A 25,407-nucleotide genomic window follows, 5' to 3' on the forward strand; every position below is an offset into this window, starting at 1 on the left:
TATTGTGTTTATATCTCAAACATGTTGTGTTCCTGGTAACATCCACAGATTTACATTCAGACCAGTCAGCCAAGTTGATGGGCCATTAAGGAGAATCAGCTGTTCCAATGGGCCCCTCCCAAGGACACTTCACAGACCAAATGTACAATCGAGGCCCAGTGACTCAGCCGGGCATGTAGAACATGTGACCCCTGATTCCATGTTTGAGACTATAACTTTCCATGCACATGGGCTGAGGCTATAAATTGGAGACTGCGACATTACCTTCTTGCCGCTTTCCTTCTCCACATCTCTGGACTATGATGTCTATCAAAGGGAAGCTTTGAACAATGGACTGAGGAACCCCAATCTTTTGGGTGATCCAGAGAGACTTACTACAAGCTAGCAGATTTAACATCACTGCTATTTCCTGATCCACAAACTCTGTAATCAACTGTAATGTATATGATTCATTTAACCTTTTAATAACTCTCTTTTCTTTATATAAACAAACCTTTAGTTTTAGTTACTAAAGAATTGGCTACCAACATGGTCTTTGGGTAAGATCTAAAATATATGTTGACTTGTGTGTGTGTGTCTGGTTCTAATCTCTTGATATATGTGATTTCTGGTTTTAATAATAATTTATCACAGAAGTTTGGTTTGTCTGGGTGGTGCCTGTGAGGCTAGAGGGCCTGAAGGGGACTGGCTGTGGCTCCATAATAACTAGTATAGTATTTTGGAAACACAGTTTTGTTATTGGCTTGGAGAAATATTATGATAGAGTAAACCACCAGTCTGGGATGTATGCCCTGTATTCTGGCAGCCTGACCAGAGATTGGCACTCTTGACTGTGTCCCTTACCAAGCAGTGTGACAATCTGGCCACTGAGTTTCTTTTCAGTTTTCATGAAAAATGCAGGTAAATAGAATAGTTAGTTCTCCAGAACTGTAAATCAGGCACTATTCAGAAGCACTTTATTTTTACACACACATGCAATTCATCAACATGGTTTACATGAGAAGTTTTTGGAAGACTTGTTCAATACATATTATATAGCAGGGCTCTGACTGGAAGGGGAAATGGAAAGAAACATCATTATGCTCAGGGAACTGCAAGGACTGATCCCTCCACTGATCCTGCCATGTACATCCAGGGGTGAACATTAGCCAAAGGTTCCCTGGGATTATAATTCACTGGGATTATCTATCCTACCAACAAAAACATATGAGGTTACTCAATCCCAAATCTATACTTCACTCATCAGATCACCATCTAAACCCCTTCTCTAACCCTCTTTTACTCTTATGGTCCGAATATCTTCACCCTCATCTTGAACAATTAATGGAAAACCTTGTTCTGTCTAAAACCAAAACTGCGGAATGGAAAAATGTAAAATCCTAAGGACAGTGACAAGTGTGAAGAACAATTGAGAAAAAATACAGCTATTTTTAACTTTCCCTAGAGATGATTAGAACTGTTCTGAATTCATGCTTTTGAAGCTGACAGTTATTAATAATAATGATTTGTATTGTGGTAGTACCCAAAAGCTATGTCACAAAGTGTGCTCCCTCACCCTGGATTTCTCTTTGCAAGGTGTCCTCACACACTGTTATGTAAGTTTACCAAAACATACTTTGTTTACAGTGTCTTATGCAGCTCCACATCCAATTACCCTATAAGCCTTTCCCAAGCTTCAACATACCCCCTAGGCAAAGGGTGAGAAGAAAGTTTATATTTCTTTGAGATCCTAGGCTTCTTTGTCCTTCCTTTCAGCCTCCTCTTGTCCTTCTTGTCTCCCATTCAACAATTCCCATCTGGGGAGCTGAATCTCCTTGTTAACTGGCTAATCACCCAATTCTCATCAATTACCTTCTACTTCGGCCCATGCAGGGATGCTTACAAAGTGCACAGAGAAGTGGATCAGCTTTAGGCTACTTCTCTTCTCTCACAATCCCCAAGCAAGTTTGGGGCCCCATTTGCTAGCTGCCTTGCAAATACAAAATTCTTGTCTCAAAGGGCTTACAGTCAGGGGAAAAATATATACATGAGGAGAAGGGGGAAGTGTATTAAGATACTAGTAAGGTGATCAGCAGACCATATACTTCTAATTAATTTCACAGTCTCTTTGTCTGTGTGTTTTGCAACATTTTGTACTGTTGTAATCAACTTTTTGTCAATTTCACTTGACAAGATACCATCGTTAGGGGAGCTAAAACAACTGTACATGTTAAAACCATGCTTTTTCTATTTAAAGAAATTGAAAGAAAAAGAATAGAAGCAACAACAATGAAAATATTCCCCCTGTATATCACTACCAAGAGCAATGTTATATGGAACTTTTTATAAAGGATGAACAGGTGCAGTGAAACAATGTAGCTCTGCCAAATTCATTTTTCATGTCAGGTTTATTAACTTAGTTGTTATTCTGACTGCTTAGCTTTTGTCTTACTCAACAAAAACTAAAACATGTTTATCTACACATATTTTAATTATTGTGCTCCATTTAATTTACATTATCCATAGGAGGCTATTTCATGGTAATATGATTTCTTACTTGTATGTCTGGGATTTAATATGAGTGCTTGTTGAAATTATGTTCCTAGTCTATTGTGCAAGTACTTTTATAGAGGACCACAAGAGATTATATTGAAATTATATTAGAGTGTAATTTAATCACAGAAGCATCTAAATTACAACTTTATTGGTTACACCTATGGAAATGATTACAAAAATATCAAAAACTATGTCTTTGCAACATAAAAGTACACTCATAATGCTTCAATACCGTAAGTATTTTTCAGGGTTGCTTTGTACATGCTTCTGGTAAAATATAGAATTATATTGAACTGGTAAGATGCCCATCCTCCAACCTTATCACTGCAGCATACAGGAAATAATAATACCCTTTGAGGAAACCAGCTACGAAATTCAAGATTAATAGGCAGAGTACAAACTAATAGGGACTCCTTTTCCCATTGTCAGGAACCAATAAGAACTTCCCTTGTTAAATTCTAAACTTATCTTTTTGGAAAAAAAGAATAATCACTGTTTCAGGAAAACAACATGCATGAAAAAGGATAATTACGCTTAACCTTTTAAAATTCAGAACTATTTCTGCTTTTCACTAAATGGACTACATATGTATTTCCTAATAATGGTCCCAATTCAGTGAGGCATCCTCACTCAGTAACAGCACTTAAGCACATACTTAAATTTAAATATATGCTTAAGTGCATTCCTGAATGGGGATCAATGAATATGAGATTTACACTTTAAATTTTGGCCTAATTCTGCCACCTTTATTCAAGTTGCTATCAATGGGACTATTCACTGTATCGCTTAATATGAGCTGGGTGGAAGAATTAAGCGCTTAGTAACTGGAAGAGTTAGTGGGCAGTAAAAAAAAACTTGTTAAAATGAGTTCCAGGTCAAGATATCTTACCCTGGAATACACCCAGTTGTATGCAGATAAATTCCTCTGGTTGATGCCTGTACAAATTACGATATTTATTTATATTGTGGTAGTAAGGGCAATAATGGAACAGGGCTTCATTGTGCTATAAAGCCATAACAAAAAGACACAAGTTTCATAGTCTCTGGAAAGGGCCAGCTCTTTGAAGACCATCAAGACATAATACAACCATGTTCTAATTCACAGCCACTAATTGATAGTGTCCTTAATTCCTTAATAGCCTCCATTTGTCTATTGATGTGGACACAGCAGCAAAGTGAGGACAGACACATGCATGGAATTAAGTGGCAGGTTGCAACTTTTTTTAATCTTTCACACAAGGGCAGGATGGTATAGTGCCATCACCCATACTTTCCTATACCCAGCATTTAATTGGTTCTAGTGGGGGATTACAAGACTCTTTACCATATAACCATAATTGGTGCCAGGGTTACAGGGCTCCTTACCATATAACCCTCTCCTCAGCCTATCCCCTAGGACTCAGTTCTCTGCACCCTCCCCACCACAATGGGGACAGAGGGTGCAGCAGGGTGGGAATCTTGGCCCGTGAGGGCCACAGGTCTGACCTCGGCCTGCTAAGGCCACAAGGTCTCACTCTTATCACGAGGCCAAGGCCCATCACCAAAATCCCAGATCTTTTACCTCAGAGAACCATTCATTTTATTCTCTTAAAACCATGCTGGAAACCAGTCATAGGTGGCTCCAGCGACTAGCTTGGTCACTTCTCCCACCCAACTACACTGCCTGGAATCACAATTACTGCCCAGTTCATTCCCTCATGTCCTGTGGGAGCGCCAGAACCATGGTAGAAGTGGGGGGGCCACGCAGCCCCATGCCCCTCTATGGCCCTGCCCCTTCTCTTCTTCCTCTGGTTCCCCACCTCCTCTGTGACCCACCCCCTGCTCCTCCTCTTCTCCCAAGCCCCTGCCCTCCTCCATGGCCCCTTTCCCTGCTCCTCCCTGCTCGAGTCCCTGGCCCCGGGCCAGAAGGAAGCCAGAGTCGGGCAGTGGTAAGAGCCACTCAGGGAGCCCGGGCCGCTGTGCAGAGCTCTGGACCCTCCACCTGCACTGGGTGGCACACCCTGGGGATGCTTTGGGTCTCCCAGACTCCATGCTCAGGGCAGGTGGAGGGTCTGGGGCTCCCCACAGTGGCCCAGGCTCCCTGGGCGGCTCTTACAATGGCCTGTCTCTGGCTTCCAGCCTGGCCAGGGGGCGGGACTTCAGGGGAAAGAGGAGGAGCAAGGGCCAGGCTTCCTGGTGAAGGTAGGGCTAAAGCTCACTTCAGCCCCATACTGGGAAGAGGCTGGCGGGTTGTGGACAAGGGCTGCAGTTTGTGGTAGGGGAGCTGATCCCCTACCCTGCCATGAAGTGCAGCCCCTACTTGCGCTGCTCTGCACATGCCTGAGGCTGGAGTTTGGGGGAGCAATGCATCCCCTGTCCCACAAATTATGTCCATGTGAAAAAGAGGGAGGGGCATGGCTCCCCTAGTCTCCCTGGCTCCAGTGCCTCTGCCTATAGCCATATGTCAGCACCTCCCTCTAACAAATGTACGCTGTCATCCCTGAAGATTTCTGGCTGATTGTAACAGATGTCCCTATACTGTATAACTGAATCCCCTGTGTCCAGGAATATCTTGGTGATCTCTCTATTCATTTTCTTTCTAGCCTTCTCAATGCAGGCTGGGTCTGCAGCTTCCCGCCAGACCTGCCTTGCAAGCATTTCTGGCCATACAATTCTCACCTCTGGCCATGATTGCCTGATTAAGCTAACATCCCTCTGGATTCTGCCCTGTAAATTAACTCCTGTACATCCCCCAAGATCATTCTCCTCAAGGGGAATAAGGCGACTGGTGGAAGGGGCACAAAGGGTCAAGTGACCCTCCCTAGGCTCAAGTGCCCTGCTGCCCCCGGTGGGGAGAGGAAGAGGCGGGGCCAGAGCCTCTCCTCTTCCAGCCATGCTGCCTGGGAGAGCCAGGAAAAGCAGCCGAATGCCAGGGGGAGCCGGCGCAGTAGGAGGACAGAAACCCCATCCCAGGTAACGTGGGGAGGAGAGAGGACGGGGAGAGTGTGGGGGCCCCAGGCTGGGAGAAGTCACATGGGGGGGGTCACGTGGGGAGGTCACATGCTCCCCCTTTAGCTGGTGTCCCGCTTTGTATGCTTCCCTGTCGCCTAGATAGGAACTGATCCCAAAGCATGCCTCTTCTGCTGAACCACTGGTTGCAAACTGCTTTGGGCCTGAAGCCCAGCTGAGATCCAGTTGCTGTCCTGGCTGCCCTCTTGTGGGCCCAATGCACTATAGAGTGCCCACAAATCCAGATATTATATATGCTCTGTGTAGCTTCTGAAACAAACAAGCACATTGGGTTAGTTACATTTTGCCATTCCCTGTCATCTTTTCCTTGTTGCACATCAGTCCTGTAACACCTGGATTTCCTGGGCCTTATTGCCTGCATCTGTCGTGAGCCAAAACCCTCTGCAATCACTGACATCACTCCCCTGATTCTGAAAGAATGAGTACCAAATTTTTTGGTGTTGAGACCACTGTAGCATAAGGGTTTTTCTCAATACTATGCCGAATTAGTATCTTGTCAGGCAGCTGCCATCACCGTATATGAACAGTGGTCCCAGTTGTAGGCCCTGGGTTTTTAGCAAAACTCTTATTGCCTTTACAGGGCACAAGCATACATCTGCACATTCCTTCAACACCACATAAGCCCCCTTCCCTTTCTAGTCTGTTTCTGAGTACCTTAAGTGTAGAGACACCACTCGGGCAGATAGTTGCAAATCTGTTACATTTAACGTATGCTGGGACCAATCCACAGCTGCCAGAGGCACCAACTCATTCACTCTAAAAACTCCAAAAAAGGTAACAAATGCCCTCTTAAATAAAATGGCATCCCTCCCACAGCTGCAGACCCACAGCAGAGCCTGTACTAATTCTGTCAGTGTTTCCAGTGTTATGGGTAACCTGTCATCCCTCTGGCACCTGTCCTTCCTGGGCCACCCTTCTAAGAGTTTTCACACTGGAATGCCCACATGAGTCTGGGAAACCCACCAATTTACTCCACTAGGACATGCCCACTAGCCAGCCAGAGATAATGGAGGGAGCCAAACTGTGGTGGGTCAAAGACACCACATATTGCACCACCTAGTGTAGGTATGGGCCAATCACAGTGAAGCCCTTACTGTGCTCTAAATTCTGTGATCTCTGAAGGCTGGCCTTACAGGCCCTTGTCCCACAGCTGTCTTGAGACAAGTTTCCAGAGTTGTTGGGACATCACCTGCGGATCACTGCTGGCCAGTAGGATGAGTTCCTGGAATCTGTCATCATAGGCATACTTTGACTTCTGTATGAGGGGGGCGGGGGAGAGCTCCAGTCAGGCCAACAGGTCTGCACATGGGGGGGGAGCAAATTCTGTGCCTGCCTGAAGCTTGCAGTTTGGGGGGAGGCACTGCCCCTCTAGCCACCTCCAAATTACACCCATGTCTGTCATCCTGAAATCAAGATAGAGCATCAGCAACACCATTATCCACTCCTGGAACATGCACTGAACGAAAAAGGATATTAAACTGAAAGTAGTATAAAATGAAGGCCCTCCCCAGTCTCATTACCCGAGCAGTCTTAGCTGACGGTCTATTTATATGAACCATAGATTGGTTGTTGCACCAGAAATTTACTTTTTTGTTCTGAAAGTTTGCTCTCCGAATAGTGATTACCACCAATATAGGAAAAAAAATAATCAAGGAATGTGATGTCCCCTGTAATACCCTGACCCACCCAGCTTTCTGGTCACCTCTGTGCACGCCACTGTCCTTGAAAGTAAACTCCAAAACCTATGCCTCCTGAGGCATCAGACTGTACTCACAGCTCTGAACTACCCGTCCAAATCCATATTGAAACTCCACTGAACTCTTCCAGGAATCTTTCCCACACTTCTAAGTCTTCTTTCATTCCCCTTCTCATTCTAATAAAGTGGTGGGGTTTTCGCACTCCAGAGGAGGCTGACACTAGATGGGCACAAAATGCCCAACCAGGAGCCAAAATCCAACATGCAAAACTTAGATGCCCCATGACCTGTATTTCCCTCAGTGCAATTTTATTTGCCCCTTTGAGAGCCTGTATCTGTGCCATGAATGATTCCAACTTCTCTGTAGGTAACCTAGAAGCACCTCAAACTATGCCCGCTTCAATGCCCATGTACATTAAACTTTGGTTAGGTTTTTCTGTTTTTTCCATGGCAAACGGGACCCCAAGGTCCTTGGCTAAGTTCTGAAATGTCTGAAGCATGTAGTGACAGTTGCCTGTCCCTAACCTTGCTGCAAATAAGAAGTCATCAAGAAAGTGTGCCACATGAGACACCCCAATCTCATGTACAAATGCCCACTCCGGCATGGAGCTGAATCTTTCCAAAGTAGCACAGGACACTGAGTACCCCATGGGCATGGCTTTATCAAAATAGTAATGGCCTTCAAACTGAAACTCAAGCAGATTAAAATCTTGTAGACTCATAGACTCTAAGGTCATAAGGGGCCATCATGATCATCTAGTGTGACCTGCACATTGCAGGACACAGAACCTCAACCACCCACTCCTGTAATAGATCCCTAATCTTTGTCTGAGTTAAATCAAATCATGTTTAAAGATTTCAAGTTACAGAGAATCCACCATTTACATTAGTTTAAAGTAACCCATGCCGCATGCTGCAGAGCAATGTGAAAAAGCCCCACGGTCTTTGCCAAACTGACCTGGGGGAAAATTCCTTTCCGACCCTAATATGGTGATCAGCTGGACTCTGAGCATGTGGGCAAAACCCAACACCTGGGAAATAATTCTCTGTAGTAACTCAGAGCCCTCCCCATACAGTATCCCATTACCAGCCATTGGCTATATTTAATGTTAGCAGTTGCAGATCAGATACATGCCATTGTAGGCAGTCTGACCATACCATCCCCTCCATAAACTTATTTAGCTCAGTCTTGAAGCCAGTTAGGTTTTTTGCCCCCACTGCTCCCTTTGGAAGACTGTTCCAGAATTTTACTCCTCTGATGGCTAAATTTTATTCCTCCATCTAATTTCAAGCCTAAATTTGTTGGTATCCAGTTTATATCCATTTCTTCTTGTGTCCATATTGGCACTTAACTTAAATAACTCTTCTCCCTCCCTTGTATTTACCTCTCCAATGTATTTATAGAAAGCAATCATATCTCCCCACAGCCTTCATTTGGTTAGACTAAACAAGCCAAGGTCTTTGAGTCTCATCTCATAAAGTAGAAAACCATTCCTCTGATCAATCTAGTAGCCCTGGGATGCACTGGAAGCAACCGGAATGCAGATTTGATGTTGCATTTTGCCAACAGTACCCTTCTAGGGCCACGCTCCCTAACCATGGCTACCACAGCATCAAATGACAAATATCTCACTGAACACAGCTATAGGTCAATATGGTCATTTACTGATGAGCCCCAGGGGTAAGACAGGTGATGTATCCGTCTGTATTCCCCTTCCCCTTCTTTGGTATTCTGAAACCTGACACTCAGGGGAGATATGTGAAATCTGGCAGTGGGGCCTGCCACTGTCCCTGCTGCCACCTCTGTGATGATCTTTGCCCTTACTGGGTATATCTACACTGCAATTAAAAACATGTGGCTGGCCCATGCCAGCTGACTCAGGCATGTGGTACTGGAGCTTACAGGGTTGTTTAATTGTAGTGTGGACGTTTAGGTTCAGGCTGAAGCCTGGGCACTAGGACTCTACAAGGTGACACCACGTGACCTCCGTCCCCCTTCCTGGTGAGTAGTGGGATGGGAGGGAGCCAAGGCAACAGACCCAGCTTGGGCAGGGTCACCCAGGGACCCTGAACCCCTCCCTACTTGCATACCATGATGTGACCCCCGGGCTCCCTCTCCAGCAGGTGGGGGTTAGAAATGGGTCCTATAGGACTGGCTCCAGCAGGGCTGCCTGGGAACACAGAGGCAGGGCCCTTGCTAGTGGTTCCATGTGATGCCTGGCTCCGTCCCCTCCAGCAGGGGGTCTGGAGAGGGCTGCAGCAAGAAATTCTTCTCCTGCTAGGCCATTTGCAGCTGTCACAGCAGCCTCCTCTTCTCCCTTGAGCAGGAGAGGCATTTGTTGCAGGCTCAACCTGGGCTGCTCCTTTTGGGGACCTGGCAGCCCTGACAGCTTCCTCATGCAGCCCTTGGCCTCCCCACCTCAAGTGGGGCAGGGAGCAGGAAGCCAACATGGTATCCCTGCCCAATAGCAGTCAGACCCACCTGCTGGGGGACAGGGGTATGAGCCACCTGCTGGGGAGAGGGACCCCCTGGCTGGGGAAGACCCCTCACATATTTTCCTCTGCATCCTAAGGAGGAGAAAATCCGCTGCTTCTGAAAGTTGGTGAATAACTGTTAAAGTTATGGCTCCAAATGGCCTCTGCACTGGGATAAATCCTGGGAGGTAGGGAATGCTGGCCAATCAGCACTCCTCGCCCCCAGCCAGCCAGTGGATGCCAGATACTGACAGGGAAGGAGCTACCTATTGTCCCTTGGCAAATGTCTCCCTCCCTTGCTGCTGAGATTGTCCACATTTCACTGCCAGCCCCATCAGTTTTCCCTATGCATTGATGCAGATGAGTGGCATTTTTTAATCTTCCTGAAGACCCAGAATCCTTTACTTCCTTACTCCTGCACTGCAGCAGGCATAGCAGCCTCAAGCCTCAGATGTTTTATAGTAGTATAGGCAAATAAAGAGATTATCTATCTGCTGACATTTCTGATGTGCTGCTGAACAGTTCTCTTTCAAATTCCATCTCCATGTATCAGAGTAGCAGCCGTGTTAGTCTGTATTTGCAAAAAAGAAAAGGAGTACTTGTGGCACCTTAGAGACTAACAAATTTATTTGAGCATAAGCTTTCGTGAGCTCAAATAAATTTGTTAGTCTCTAAAGGTGCCACAAGTACTCCTTTTCTTTTTTGCATCTCCATGTATGTTACGTTTGTTTTGTCGTCAAACCACACAGAAAATATTCTCTAGTTCACTCCTCCTTTAACTATACAAACATTGAAATATATAAAGAACTAAAAGTGAAACCATTTCAAATAAATATGTAAAACTGTTATATCACTGATATAGTAATTTCAAACATTTACAAGATGTGATATTTTCACTAACAGTGCATTTGCCCTACAGCTCCATCTGGCAACAAGAAGACATGAATATATAACTTTCACTTCCAAAGCTGATTTCATTGTAACTTTGAATACATAGTATAATTTAGGGTTTAACTTCCTTTACTGTATTGTTAGAAGTTTTCAGTATATGGGGTTTACAATGACTCACCATATAAACATAAAAGCTGTGTTTATACTTAGAAATGACATACTATTGATCTGATTGTTATCTTTATTATTAGTGATATGTTTTGGAGCAGCACCCTGAGGACCCAAATAGATGAAGGTCCCCCCAATGTGGGCTATAGGCTGTAATTTACAAAGGAAACTGAGGGAGCTGGTCTCCCATGTTTCTTAGGTTCCTTTGAATATTGTAGCTATGGGGCCTGAGTAAAATTTAAAGCCAGTTTTAAAACTTGTTCAGTAAAACTAAACTGGTTTTAAAATTGGTTAGCGTCATAGTGTAGATTTGGTTTAAGGCAACCATATCTATTTTTACTGAACCAGTTTTAAAACGAGTCAATATGTCCCCACTGTTGCCCCTCAGTATGTTATGGGCATTAGCAGAGAGACAGTTTCTGGTGTCAAAAACCTCTGACTATGTTATGGGCACAGTATGTTATAGTGGTGAGGGAGTAGGGGATGGTGTTTTGTGGCCCCGGTATGTCACTATTTAAAAAACAAACAACTTTCCAGATGTCCAGGAGCAAGTTACCCTGGAAAATCTTGGATTTTAATAATTTAAAAAGCAAAATTTGGTTACAGTGTATTTTGCTGTGATTTATAATTTATATAAAGGATGAAGACTCTCCAGTCTGCAGCTGTTCCACTGGATAACTCTGTGTACACATTATGGCCTTCCTGATAACTTGGGGGTCATCTTGGGGGGTGGAGAAACAAATGTTCCCTTTGCCCCATCCCCTCAGGAGCTCAGGGTCTCATTAGCAGAGGGACAGTTTCCAGTGCACACAGACTCTCAGTGTGATAAGGGAATCTTTTTATTACAGTTTCTATTCTGGAGAGGTTGGCCCCAAGGCAAAGCCATTTTGAAGGCATGTAGAGTGATTGCTGTTAGATCTGGGGCTCCCCGCAGCCTTCCTAATCCTGCCATCTATGGGCTCAAATCTGATATCCCTGTGCACACAAATCCCAACCCACTCTGTCCCCTCCCCGGTGAGGCTCCCCACAGCAGAAGTTTGGGTCACTTGATGGGTCCCTCGCCCCCTAAGAGATGAGGGTGGCTGGACTCCTTTTTCAGGGGTCACTCCAAAATGCAAGGTTACTGTGGGGGAGGGATGTACCAACACAGGTGATGTATAGACTAATTCCACCCTTTCCAGGACAAAGAAGCGTTGGGACTTTCCTTCATCCAGTTGGTTCTTCTTTCTTCCCTGGTTTGTGCAGCTCCCCAGTGGCCAAGGAAGCGCAAGTCCCTAGGGCTGTGACCAGTGCAGACTGATCCCAGGGCTAGGGTCCAGGGTGGTGCCATTTGCTAACTCAGCTGGGCTTACATTAGAATCCAGGACACAGGAAAAGCAGGTTGTTAGGGGGCTTATTCCTTCACCCACTTACTTCCCTGGTCCTTCTCGCATGAACAGAGAGCAACAATACCCGAAGTCCAAAGGTGCAAACAATTCAATGTTTATTGGGCTGAACTTCCAGCAAGCATGATTCCAGTTTCCTTCCTTAGTGTCCCCCTTCCCAGCTCTGACACCACAGAGCCTTACACCTGTGTCCCTGTTCCCATTCCTGCCCTTAGCCAAACATGATTCCAATTTCCCCATCCCCATTCCCTGTTCCCATTTCCTCCCACACACCCACCCACTTCCTGATTGACTGCAGACTATATAGTAAAACTTGAGTTCTGCTTAGCTAAACCTTAACCAATCATTTTCCTGAAATTTAACTAACCAATCCTAACATATTGTAACATGATTATTTTCAGAGTAGCAGCCGTGTTAGTCTGTATTCGCAAAAAGAAAAGGAGTACTTGTGGCACCTTAGAGACTAACAAATTTATTAGAGCATAAGCTTTCGTGAGCTACAGCTCACTTCATCGGATGCATTTGGTGGAAATGCATCCGATGAAGTGAGCTGTAGCTCACGAAAGCTTATGCTCTAATAAATTTGTTAGTCTCTAAGGTGCCACAAGTACTCCTTTTCTCTTAACATGATTATGTAACCAATTATATCCCACCATCTTAATTAGTTTACACCCAGCAAAATTAATTACACAGCAGACAGAAACAATCACAGAACCAAACAGAGATTATATAGACAAACAATGGCAAAGTGGGAACTATAATGACAAAACAATACAGAAGTGAGGATTTCACATCCCAGCTATTGATAAGTGAAGTTCTTGCCAGACAGGATGCTATCAAACTAGGTTTCCTTTTACATCTTCTAGGCACTTCCCTTTCTCTGGAGGCGATAGGCATTATCAGGACAGGATTGTATCCTAACGGCCCAATAGCACCTTATTTCAATGTGACTAGTTTGGAATGTGAGGAGGTGACCGGTCGCTTCCCAGCTTATGGCTGCCTCTGCTGCTGAGCCAAAGGCCTTAGCTTCAGAACAGAGCCTCTGACTGTCACAGTAAGGAAAGGACCTTACGCTGGCAGACCCTGATTTTGATTCTTTCTTTTATACCTCTAGAACTAGCCAAGTGATACGAATACACCTAAATTCTTAGAGTATAGGCCTTTACAGACAGGCCTGAATATATAACACAGGTGTTGCCTGAGAGAGGGGCAGGCACCTCCGTGAGGGGGAGACTGCCTGAGAGAGGGAATAGAGGGGCGGGCAGCCTCAGGGAGCGGGGAACCACCTAGAATCATAGAATCATAGAATATCAGGGTTGGAAGGGACCCCAGAAGGTCATCTAGTCCAAACCCCCTGCTCAAAGCAGGACCAAGTCCCAGTTAAATCATCCTAGCCAGGGCTTTGTCAAGCCTGACCTTAAAAACCTCTAAGGAAGGAGATTCTACCACCTCCCTAGGTAACGCATTCCAGTGTTTCACCACCCTCTTAGTGAAAAAGTTTTTCCTAATATCCAATCTAAACCTCCCCCATTGCAACTTGAGACCATTACTCCTCGTTCTGTCATCTGCTACCATTGAGAACAGTCTAGAGCCATCCTCTTTGAAACCCCCTTTCAGGTAGTTGAAAGCAGCTATCAAATCCCCCCTCATTCTTCTCTTCTGCAGACTAAACAATCCCAGCTCCCTCAGCCTCTCCTCATAAGTCATGTGCTCTAGACCCCTAATCATTTTTGTTGCCCTTCGCTGTACTCTTTCCAATTTCCCCTCAGAGAGGGGAGAGGGGCCAGGCGCCACCGTGAGGGGGGAACCACCTCAGAGAGGGGAGAGGGGGGGTGGGCAGCCTCAGTGAGGGGGAAACCATCTTTGAGAGGGGAGAGAGGGGCAGGCACCTCCGTGAGGGGGAAACCACCTCAGAGAGGAGAGCGAGGCACGGGCACCTCTGTGTGTGTGTGTGTGTGGGGGGGGAATTACCTTTGAGGGGACAGGCACCTCTGTGAAGGGGAAACCACCTCAGAGAAGGGCGAGAGGGGTGGGTAGCCTCAGTGAGGGGGAAACTGCCTCAGAGAGGGGAGAGAGGGGCAGGCACCTCCGTGAGGGGGAAACCACCTCAGAGAGGAGAGAGAGGCACGGGCACCTCTGTGTGTGTGTGTGTGTGGGGGGGGAATTACCTTTGAGGGGGCAGGCACCTCTGTGAAGGGGAAACCACCTCAGAGAAGGGCGAGAGGGGTGGGTAGCCTCAGTGAGGGGGAAACCGCCTCAGAGAGGGGTGGGTAGCCTCAGTGAGGGGGAAATCACCTCAGCGAGGGGAGAGAGGGGCAGGCACCTCCGTGAGGGGGAAACCACCTCAGAGAGGAGAGCGAGGCACGGGCACCTCTGTGTGTGTGTGGGGGGGGGGGGAATTTCCTTTGAGGGGGCAGGCACCTCTGTGAAGGGGAAACCACCTCAGAGAAGGGCGAGAGGGGTGGGTAGCCTCAGTGAGGGGGAAACCGCCTCAGAGAGGGGAGAGAGGGGCAGGCACCTCCGTGAGGGGGAAACCACCTCAGAGAGGAGAGAGAGGCACGGGCACCTCTGTGTGTGTGTGTGGGGGGGGATTACCTTTGAGGGGGCAGGCACCTCTGTGAAGGGGAAACCACCTCAGAGAAGGACGAGAGGGGTGGGTAGCCTCAGTGAGGGGGAAACCGCCTCAGAGAGGGGTGGGTAGCCTCAGTGAGGGGGAAATCACCTCAGCGAGGGGAGAGAGGGGCAGGCACCTCCGTGAGGGGGAAACCACCTCAGAGAGGAGAGCGAGGCACGGGCACCTCTGTGTGTGTGTGTGTGGGGGGGAATTACCTTTGGGGGGGCAGGCACCTCTGTGAAGGGGAAACCACCTCAGAGAAGGGCGAGAGGGGTGGGTAGCCTCAGTGAGGGGGAAACCGCTTCAGAGAGGGGTGGGTAGCCTCAGTGAGGGGGAAATCACCTCAGCGAGGGGAGAGAGGGGCAGGCACCTCCGTGAGGGGGAAACCACCTCAGAGAGGAGAGCGAGGCACGGGCACCTCTGTGTGTGTGTGTGTGGGGGGGGGAATTACCTTTGAGGGGGCAGGCACCTCTGTGAAGGGGAAACCACCTCAGAGAAGGGCGAGAGGGGTGGGTAGCCTCAGTGAGGGGGAAACCGCCTCAGAGAGGGGAGAGAGGGGCAGGCACCTCCGTGAGGGGGAAGCTGCTCAGGGAGTGGGGAGAGCTGCCTCACTTAGAGGGGAGAGAAAGGCAGGCAGCTTCACTGAGGGGAACTCCTACCTCACTGTATGGAGGGACAGGACTTAGTTGCTCCTGCCTGCACTGGGTAAATACCCTCCTACGTCAGAGCCATGGGGAACTATTCCATTCCTCGACAAGCCAGTGGCTTTGTAGCTCTCCCCATGGCCATTAAAGTAGGAGATCTGCCATGCTACGGTTTCCCCATGGTCTTTGAATCAGGGGCATGGCACACACCATAAGGCACACTTTAAGCCACACTTCCACTGGTGTGCTGAGGTCAAGCCCTGTAGACACATAGCCCTCAAGTGACCCTGGAAATTGGAGACCCAATCTGCCCACCGTGTTTTTGGTGTTTAATGCTTTTTCTACTTAAAAACTCTGAAAGAGTTGGTGATAATTTGGCTAACTTATATATATTAAAAAAATAGCAATGTGACAGCAATATGTCTACTTTTCTCCTCTTAAATACACATGTTCATTTTGCCCAAATAAGACCATTCCCTGGGTATGTCGCTTTTTTAAACAAAGACACTTCACATAAAGATGCATTTAGATAAACTGAAAAAAGAAAAGGAGTACTTGTGGCACCTTAGAGACTAACAAATTATGCTCTAATAAATTTGTTAGTCTCTAAGGTGCCACAAGTACTCCTTTTCTTTTTGTGAATACAGACTAACACGGCTGCTACTCTGAAACCTGTCATTTAGATAAACTGTTTCTGTGCATTAATGTATTTATAATTTACATAGTGTGTTAGTTATAAATAAACGTTCTCTTAATGAGATGCAATGCTTTTGCCACCCTTTATCTTCCAGGTTGGTTTTGCAGCTATTTCTCTGAGTTTCTCTATAAATCATCACATAGTGACAACAATGCTGGCTGGATTTTGCAGACTGGACAACCTTAAAGGGCCTGCACTCTACATCTGAAGAACTCATTACTAAGGGCTATTTGTTTGAAAAATTGTAATGAATACTCTGATTTTTGGCAAAATTCAATGTGATAAATGATCTAATAATATGATTGATATTTCAAACTCAACATTCTCTTGACACACTGGAGGCAGTTCCTTCCATTTTAACCTCATGCACATCTTGGATTTGTAGTGAATGGATAACTTCTGTCTGGTTAGCTTTAACTTAAACATATGGTGGATACAGAGCAAATATTAATATGGCAATATTGCTATAACTTCCTTATAATAGCAAAGTGGTAATAATATGAATAAGTGGGTTTTTTTGGCTTTATAGAGAAATAGTTCTTAGTTACCTATTTTTGTATTCTGTACAGGTTTAAAATTATTTAAAAGTAAAGTTAATTTTTAATCATTGCATATTTCTTTACATTTCAGGACTGCCAAATCAAGGAAGTACCAGATATTTCTGAGGATTAAAGGCTTGTGTTACCAAACATTTTTATCAATGTCATCAAATGAAGCTGATGGGTACCCATATCCAAAACGAATTAAAATAGAAAATAATCATACAAGCGTAGAGAAAGATGAGCAACAGCAGTTAGAACAAAGAACATACTTTGTGGATGGATGTAGGAAGTCACCAAATAAATCTATATATTTATCAGAAGGATTACTTAATTTCAGTCAAAATGCTTGGAGATTAGAAAAGGAAATTGGTGGTAGAAAAAGAAAAACTAGCATGTGTGAGTTTATAGATTTTAAACCTTGGATTAATGAAAAATTGCAGTGCGAGCTATTAGAAAACAAACTGTTCACTAAAAAATGGAATATTGAAAATGAAGAGCATAATATTATAAGAGATGACTCTTTATTGAATGCAAATGGACATTCTTCTGAAGCAGGATTATACCACATGGGGAATGTAAACAAAAACAGCAAAAATATAGCAGAAAATAATAAAACAGACAATGATAATGATCTGAAATTAAATGCTTCACTTTCATCTTTAAACACAGATTTGTTTCAAGTAAAAACATCAAGTCAGAAAATTGGCACTGATGACAAGTGGAAAGAACACCAGCTTTTAGATGTTCCATTTTTATGTGGCATTAGTTCTACATTTTCTGAAATAAAGAATAAGGACAGAAACAACTGTTTAAAAAAATTGTCCATGGAAGAAAATAAAGATCATTATGGTAATGAGAGTGAATCTGTTGAACAACTAGGTAATAAAGAAAAAAATGCTTCATCACATACATTTCCTACTTTAAAATTGTTTGAAAATATACAAACATTCAAAATCCCCCAAACTAATTTTTTTATGAAAGGGAACATAAGTAAATGTTCTAATGCTTCAAATACATTAAATAGTAACATGTTATCAACTAATTTGAAGGAGACAGAACTGAAGAATTTTAAACATCAAACATATGTGATGCAATCTGAAAAGATTTACTGTTCCCAAAACATATATATGATAGGAAAACAAAAGTTTCAAAATGATAAAAATATTATGAATGCTCCTAGTGTTTGTTCTGAATTTAATGAAAGTAACCACCAATCTGTTAGCAAGCAAAAGTCTTGGGCTTTAGCAGAAGAAGGAGGAAAAACAATTGAGACTGATTTAAGGAACAACATAAATAGTGTGAAGGGTAATCAAATGCTTGCTAAAAGGAATGTCAAGGAGAAAGAGCTAGGAAATGCACAAGGTGATGAAGACCAGGAGCCAAACACATACCTAAGTGTTCACACATACTTTGGTTCTAGAATACCTCAAAGTGATGAATGTAGCAACTCTACCAATATTTTGAAAACATGGGGAAAAGTTAGTTGTGAGGATGGGACATTTAATATACAAGAAACAACTGTTCCATTGATATCAGAAGTACTAAAGAACAGAGATTTAAACATAAATTATGACATGCATTGTGCTAACTATAACAGGAATTTACGTGAAGCAGAATTAACACTTTTTACAACAAAAATACTTGACATCAAAAGATGCTTATCTAAAAGTGTTGTCAGCAAAGGCAATTGCCCTTATAGTACTACACAGGATTTGCCAGATCCAAGAGACACTGACAATATATTGAAGCAGAGAAAGCTGACTAAACTAAAAATCTTCTTTCATGATATGTTATTAGGAGGTCTGAGGGCAAGACCTGGGTCTTTAAATAAAGATGTGCTTAAATATCAAGAGGATGACAGTATCATAGGCTGGTTTCATTTGTATGAAAAGTTAAAGTCAACAGAACAGTACAGAATTCCAGAGCTAATAACCAGTATTAATAACAATAATAACAACAATAGTACACATATTTATTTGCAAGTTACTGTTTCAGAACAGCAAAATGTGAACATGATAAAATCAAACCTTGCTTTTTTCCCCTATAATATCAGTTGTTTACATCCATCTGAAGAAAAATGTATACCAGTGGAGAAAAATCCTTTCTATTGCAGAAAACAAGTTAAGATAAGCTCACACTTAAATAATAGTTTGAAAGGAAACACAGAATCTCAGCAAATATACATAACTTATCCAGGTATGTGTAAAGAAATTATAAATCCTAAATTAGTAAAAAATGTTAGTTTTCAATTACATCATAAATATCAGAACATTCATTATTCTAGCACTGTAGCAGAACACAAGGAAACTTCTTTTCTACACAAAAGAACACTGTTTCGTAACCAACTAAGAGTGTCACCTGAAGGGAGATGTGCCAAACAATACCGCCTCTTATCCAGAGGTAGTACAGGAATGCATAGTATCATTTCATTGTTTGACAGTGAAGAAAAAGATAGTAAAAGGCAACTTTTAGTTGCTAATGGACTGCTTTTACCAAGGGACAATTTTGATAGTTCTTTCTTATGGAAGATAAATTGGTGCAGTACCAAAAAAATATTGACAGAAACAAACCTCGTACTTCTGAATTATTTGCCTTCAATTTCAAAAATGAAATTAGAAAAGTTAAATAATAAATGTTCAAATTTGCACACGCTGGTAGCTACCGTAAAGCAGCAGAAGAAGAAACAAAGAAAAATACATAATATTGCTTTTCCTAAAGAAAAATTGAAAACTCTGCATTCTGTTTTAAGTGAAAATAAAAAACACAGAAGCAGGGGAATCACAAATAGTGTGAACTTTGCACATGAAGCCACAAATCTTATTTCAAAATATCTGAGAACTACTAACAAAGAAAACGTTGACAAAAAAGAGTATGGCAATTGTAGAGAATGGCAAAAAAAATGCTGTAGCAGTCTTCCAAAATTACCTCTTTTTTCTATTTTTGACACATATGAAAAAATTCCTCTCAGTTCTGATTCTGAGGAAATGGACCAGATTCCACTTGTAAGGCAAATTAATTCTAATAATGAAAAATACTTTGAAGAAAGCACAGTCACTAGTATAAAAAATGTTCCCAATGTCCCTGCTAAATCAAATGTTTGTATTCTACCTGAATTTTCAACAACATTCATAGTAAATTGCAACTCTGAGTTACTACCAGACAGTAGAAATAGTCAACATTTAGAAAATGAAAACAAGTATGTACACTTTCTAAATACTGGTTTCAATCATGGAAACATATTTCACTGTTTCTTAGACAATGGCCAATGTTCCACTTCACCATTCTGTTGTGGCCCTTCTACAAATAAAGATGTAATACTAAAAACTGAAGAGGAACATTGCAGGAGTTCCTTGAGTGATGACACAGAAAAACAGTGTGGAGAAATGAACAGCATTTTACAATACCAAATTGTGAGAAATTCTGAAATATCTAATAATAATATGTATTTTAAGGTTCAGAGAGAAGAAACAATGACTTTTTCTCTAGATGAAGACATTCAGAAAGATAGAAATTTTTACACACTCAATTCAAAGCCAATGACTATAAAACAAAATCTTGAAGATTTAGAAGAGGCGAGAGAAATAAGTTCTGTGCAAAATTATATAACTTACAAAAATCAACATCAGACTATACTGCATGGAAGAAGGTCAACTAATTTAATGTTGTCATATTCAAAAGATGAATCTGCAATATGTGTTGTTTCAGGAGACAAATTAATACCACATTTATCCATAATGGACACTGGATGTTTTGAAGATATGACAGATCAGCATTTACCTTCAGAAAGTAAAAACATATCTGAATTTGAACTGAAGAGCAAATTTGATTTAGTGTTGGAAGAGCTTTGTATGTTTCATGAAATTAATAAGGAACATGAAAATAAGCTATCCAAAGTAGAAACAAATACTATACAAGAAAATCCTCTTGAATTGAATAATTCAGAAGGGATTGATGAAAATTTAAAAAGTGTTTCTCAAACAAAAGTATGCATTTCCTTTCCAATCGGTGGTACTACAGCACGGCAAAATATAACTGATAACCAAAGTTCATTTAAAGGAAAAATATTAAGTAGGAATGTAAAGCAAAAAGTACCTCATGAGTTCTGTTCTTCAAGTATGTCAGATGAAGAATTGCTCTATTCACTTTCTGAAGAAGGTAAGCAAACAGAATTATTTAAAAATATTATCTAATACGTTAATAAACATTTAAATAAATACTTGGAAATAAAATTTTGCGCTCTGCTCCCTGGGTGTGTTACTGAGGACATGCGTGTTCTATTGAGATGTGGTGCCTCGGTACTAATGAGGAGCCCTTATCCATACAGTAGCAAGGAAGGATTCTAGCTTATGAACAATTTTTTTGTCCCCCATGTAAAGTCCAAGTATTGAAAATTGTCTTTGCAATCGGGCTTGTGCAAGTATTTGTGGGACAGAATCCTTCCCCAAATGCAAAGCAAATGCAAAGCTCCTGCAGCTTGTGAACTTCAGGAGTGGCAGTGGCTCAGTGCGCGTCCTATGAGACAGCTCTTTAGTAGAAATCTAACACCTACAGACCCCTGTCGTTAGTGTCAAACCTGGAGCCTCTGGAGCTTAGTGCATGAGCCTTTACTGCATGAGCTGAAAGTCACATGGCCTTTAATTAAGGCTGTAGCAGACTCATTAATCTGTAAGTGGTCTCGGTGCCACTAGACAGGACACAGCACTACAACACTGGAGGTGTGTGGGTTATAGAAACACAAAGGAAATAACTTTCTGTATATAGTGCAAAACTAATTTTGTAAAGGAGAAGTACAATTTTAGTTTTAAAAATATTCACTAGAATAGATTATTGCATGGGAACATACATATCTTTTTATGACTATTACTTATGATACTGGTCACTCTGTTACATAATTACATACCTTACGAGGTTTCAGAGTAGCAGCCGTGTTAGTCTGTATTCGCAAAAAGAAAAGGAGTACTTGTGGCACCTTAGAGACTAACAAATTTATTTGAGCATAAGCTTTCGTGAGCTACAGCTCACTTCATCGGATGCATTTGGTGGAAAATCTCCCCTGTGTGTTTCATGTTCTCTGTGTGTGTATATCAATCTCCCCTCTGTATTTTCCACCAAATGCATCCAATGAAGTGAGCTGTAGCTCACAAAAGCTTATGCTCAAATAAATTTGTTAGACTCTAAGGTGCCACAAGTACTCCTTTTCTTTTTGCGAATACAGACTAACACGGCTGCTACTCTGAAACCTGTCAATGACAATAGTGATGAGTGCCATAGAAAAGCCCATGAGGAAATTAATAATTCTCCATAGCAGGGTTTGAATAGTGTACAGTAAATAATGCCTAGGGATACACCTTGAACAATAAGGATAAAACAAAATATTGAATAGCTCCTCATTACTTGAGCATCATCTGTCCCGTGCCCTGAATGAGTCAGAGATCTATGGAAAAATAGTATGTGCTTATGTAATTAAAGACTGTGTCATAATATATTTGCACAAGGTAGTTTAAAAGTTAAATGTGATATTTATGCTTCTGTTTTAAGACTATGTTGATTCAGGTTGTAAAAATCGATTCCCATGGGACCCAGTTTTTTTGTCTCACACATTTATGAGGGAAAGAAGTGACAGTTTACAGAAAGAAAGAGGTAAGAATAAAGTTATTATTCTAATTATGCAAAACATTCCAGTGTTATTAAAATATTACAAAAATGTATGTTATTTATTTCTTTTCAATTTCTCTAGCGCAGCAGTTATGTAGCTTTTTAATTGTTGATTAGGATGGGGGAAGCTTGTCATTCATACTTTATCTTTGAGTTTAGAACATGTGGGCAAATCATACCCTCCTATTCTATAGGTAGAGGACAAAAGCCCCACGAATGTTGAGTGGCACAGGATGCAGAAAGAGGAAGGAGCACTTTCTCTACTGTATTTGCTCTTTGCTTCCAGTATTGTGGAAGTCCTTCCATGGAAGCTCTACAGTGATATACTTCAGGCCAGGGAGTGGGAGGGGAAGCCACGGCTATTTTCTTCAGCATCAACCCCCTCTGCTGGAAAATCAAGAAGTGAATGATGATCCAATCAGCTTTAAATTTCTCACTGTCCCACTTTATGACATGAAACTGGTAATTGAGAGCAGCAACAGCCAGCAGGGAAGTCTAGGAGCAAGCAGCATGATTCCATATAGTGAACAATTTTGTCATGTGCCATGGAACTTTATTAGAATAAGTTAAACAGTACTCTCTCTAAGCTACTCAGTCTCTCCATGTTTCGCTGTAGAGCTGTCTAGAATCTTCCCCAACCTCCTCTGACCTGGCTTCCAGCTATATTTTAGACAATCAGTACATGCACATCCTCCCATCCTTCCCTCTTTTTCCATATAATTAATATTTAACACAAATTCTAGTTCAAGAGGAGTAACCAGCTTTACCACTTGTTCAGGTCTAATTATTGTCTGGTTTTGAGATGCGGTTTTGTCCAGTTGATTCACTTGTATTGTCAAATCCCAAAAGGTGTAGACCACTGTTCAATGGCTCTCCTTAACAAGACTTTTTCCTGGCCATATTTATAATATAGCGACTTGTGTTCTGATTGTTTGAAGTATAATGTAATAAGTTGGTCCTTATTATGGGTACAGTCAAAACTATATATTCTTCATATTCTATGTTTTTTTATAGTATCCATCTCCACTAACTGTCCACTAGTATCCACTAACTGTCGAGTACCCATGGTTGATTTCTGTGTCTTAAAGGAATGTAATGTATATGTACATGATATGAAAATACATTTTTGCTTTCATCCTCGATTTCTTTCTCTTTTGTTTATATATTTAGGAAACTATTTGTCACATGAAATTATAAGAGTGCAACCTCTTAAAACATGCAGTGGCCCTATCAGGATTGGGCTGTCAAGAAAAGCTAAGCCCAAAAAGCTTCACCCATATCTGAAATAATTTCATGGATTCTTTTACCAACCATGAAGCGGAACAGATAATTGGACTATAGTATCACTAATCACTTTGTTTGAAAATTGTTGAACTGTTCTGTAAAACATTAATATAGATTGTTTATGTTTACTATTTCTGGGTTTTACCATATTAATATTGTGTTACTGTTTGGCAATTTATTCAGGATTACTCTTGTGAATATTTGATACTAAAGAGTTTTTATGATGAATATTTATTAGTAAAAATGTTGATAGAAAATAAGACACTATTAAAGTTTATGTAACATTAATAGAAATAAGATATGTATAATAAGCCTCATTTTTAATAAAATATGCAATTTACATATTTGTGTTTTATGCAACAAAATATTAAGATAGTCTGTATGATTTACATGATGTTTAGAATCCAGTTAAAATGACTTGATCAATCAATAGTTATTACAAGCAAATATCTAATTATCATTATTTGTCATGATCTGTTACATCATAAGCTTTTTCCTACAGCTACCAATTATGATGTCCACAAAGAGAGGATTATGATTTAAGGTAAGAATTAAGCAGAAGGAGCAGATAAACTAAAAATAAGATATTTTCATGCTGATGTTCTCAATAATAAATAACAAGGGAATAGAACTATATAAAAATTTGAAGTGTAAGAAGTTAATGTTACATTTTCCCATACATTCTGCTTATATATCATATTCAACTCTTTTATACTTGTAATATTTCTATAGTTCTATTCCCCTATGGTGAATTTTGGCTTTCATATTATTTTTGATAACATATCTAAAAGCAGGGTAGTGCTATACTTATATTATAATTGAAAATGGATGCAAAACCATGTGAGGGGGGAAGTCTTCAATAGTTATTTTGAAATTTTTTTTTTTTTGTATTTTTTTTCCAGCTGGGTTCTAGTTATATGTTGAAAAAATTACTTCAATATGATGTAAAGAACTGCTCATATCAGTTCTTGGAAATCTTTAAAAAATAACTCAGAAATAATCCTCATATATTGTATATTATAGTTAGATCTGTTTTCTAGTTCTTTATTAATAATGACATTTGCATGAAAGCATCAACTGAAGAACAAATGCTAGTCCCTGTGTGTATTTCACATGTGGGTATGTATGTGAGCCATGTGCTGAAGTCTGGAAGTTCTTACAAGCAGTGTTCATTGGTCCACATGTGTGCAGTAGATCTCTCCTTGTGCTCCTGACCAAGGGAATGACAGACAGTGCAGGCCAATGCCTTTCCAGTTGCTTCTTACCGCCACGTGGCCTGTGTCAAAATTGTGTGTCCTCTCTTCCTTCAGCTATTTTGTAAAACCTGTAAATAGATTTGTAACTAGTTTTATTCTTCTTAAACTATTAATATAGTTAGATTTTATAGCATAGTTAGTGTAGCTTATTTTTTCCCCAGCTAGGTATTCATTCCCCGTTGTGTGGGACTATGCCCAGAATCCTGCAATTCAAGAATTGTGTTTCTTGCCCTGACTCCTTCTCCATCAGTGATGAACACAGGTGCTGCATCTGGGTGATATGCATATCTCTGCAAAGTGCAGTATTTGTCACTCATTTCCACCAAGAACTCGAGAAGCTTGTCAGCTTTGCCTTGGGAAACACCTAATGAAGAAGTTTATGAGGCGCCTATCTGATCTGGGCCAGGGTGACATCCCTGTCCATTGGCCCCTCAGATAAGCAGTGCCCCTCCTAATACAGAGTGTTGCCAATGACCTACAGATACCAGTGGAGGAAGTCCAGAACCCACAATACCGGCTCCTGGATATCTTGCAACCTCAAGGACTGAGTAAAGTA

General features: G+C 41.9%; 1 protein-coding gene across 1 annotated transcript; it reads left to right on the plus strand.

Moving 5' to 3' along the window:
* The first annotated feature begins 528 nt into the window (after positions 1-528).
* On the plus strand, positions 529-23,600 carry RAD51AP2 (RAD51 associated protein 2). The gene is made up of 4 exons (XM_043510100.1): positions 529-539; positions 16,745-20,811; positions 22,195-22,296; positions 23,482-23,600. Exons 1-4 carry the CDS (start codon positions 529-531, stop codon positions 23,598-23,600), a joined length of 4,299 nt encoding a protein of 1,432 aa, XP_043366035.1.
* The last annotated feature ends 1,807 nt before the right edge of the window (positions 23,601-25,407 follow it).

This window comes from Dermochelys coriacea, chromosome 3 (assembly GCF_009764565.3).
Source record: "Dermochelys coriacea isolate rDerCor1 chromosome 3, rDerCor1.pri.v4, whole genome shotgun sequence".
Lineage (NCBI taxonomy): Eukaryota > Metazoa > Chordata > Testudines > Dermochelyidae > Dermochelys > Dermochelys coriacea.

Excerpts from the sequence above, each read along its gene's own strand:
- RAD51AP2 (XM_043510100.1), top strand. Across the intron at positions 20,812-22,194 it reads CTATTCACTTTCTGAAGAAG|ACTATGTTGATTCAGGTTGT; the intron begins GTAAGCAAACAG and ends TTCTGTTTTAAG. Across the intron at positions 22,297-23,481 it reads CAGTTTACAGAAAGAAAGAG|GAAACTATTTGTCACATGAA; the intron begins GTAAGAATAAAG and ends TTATATATTTAG.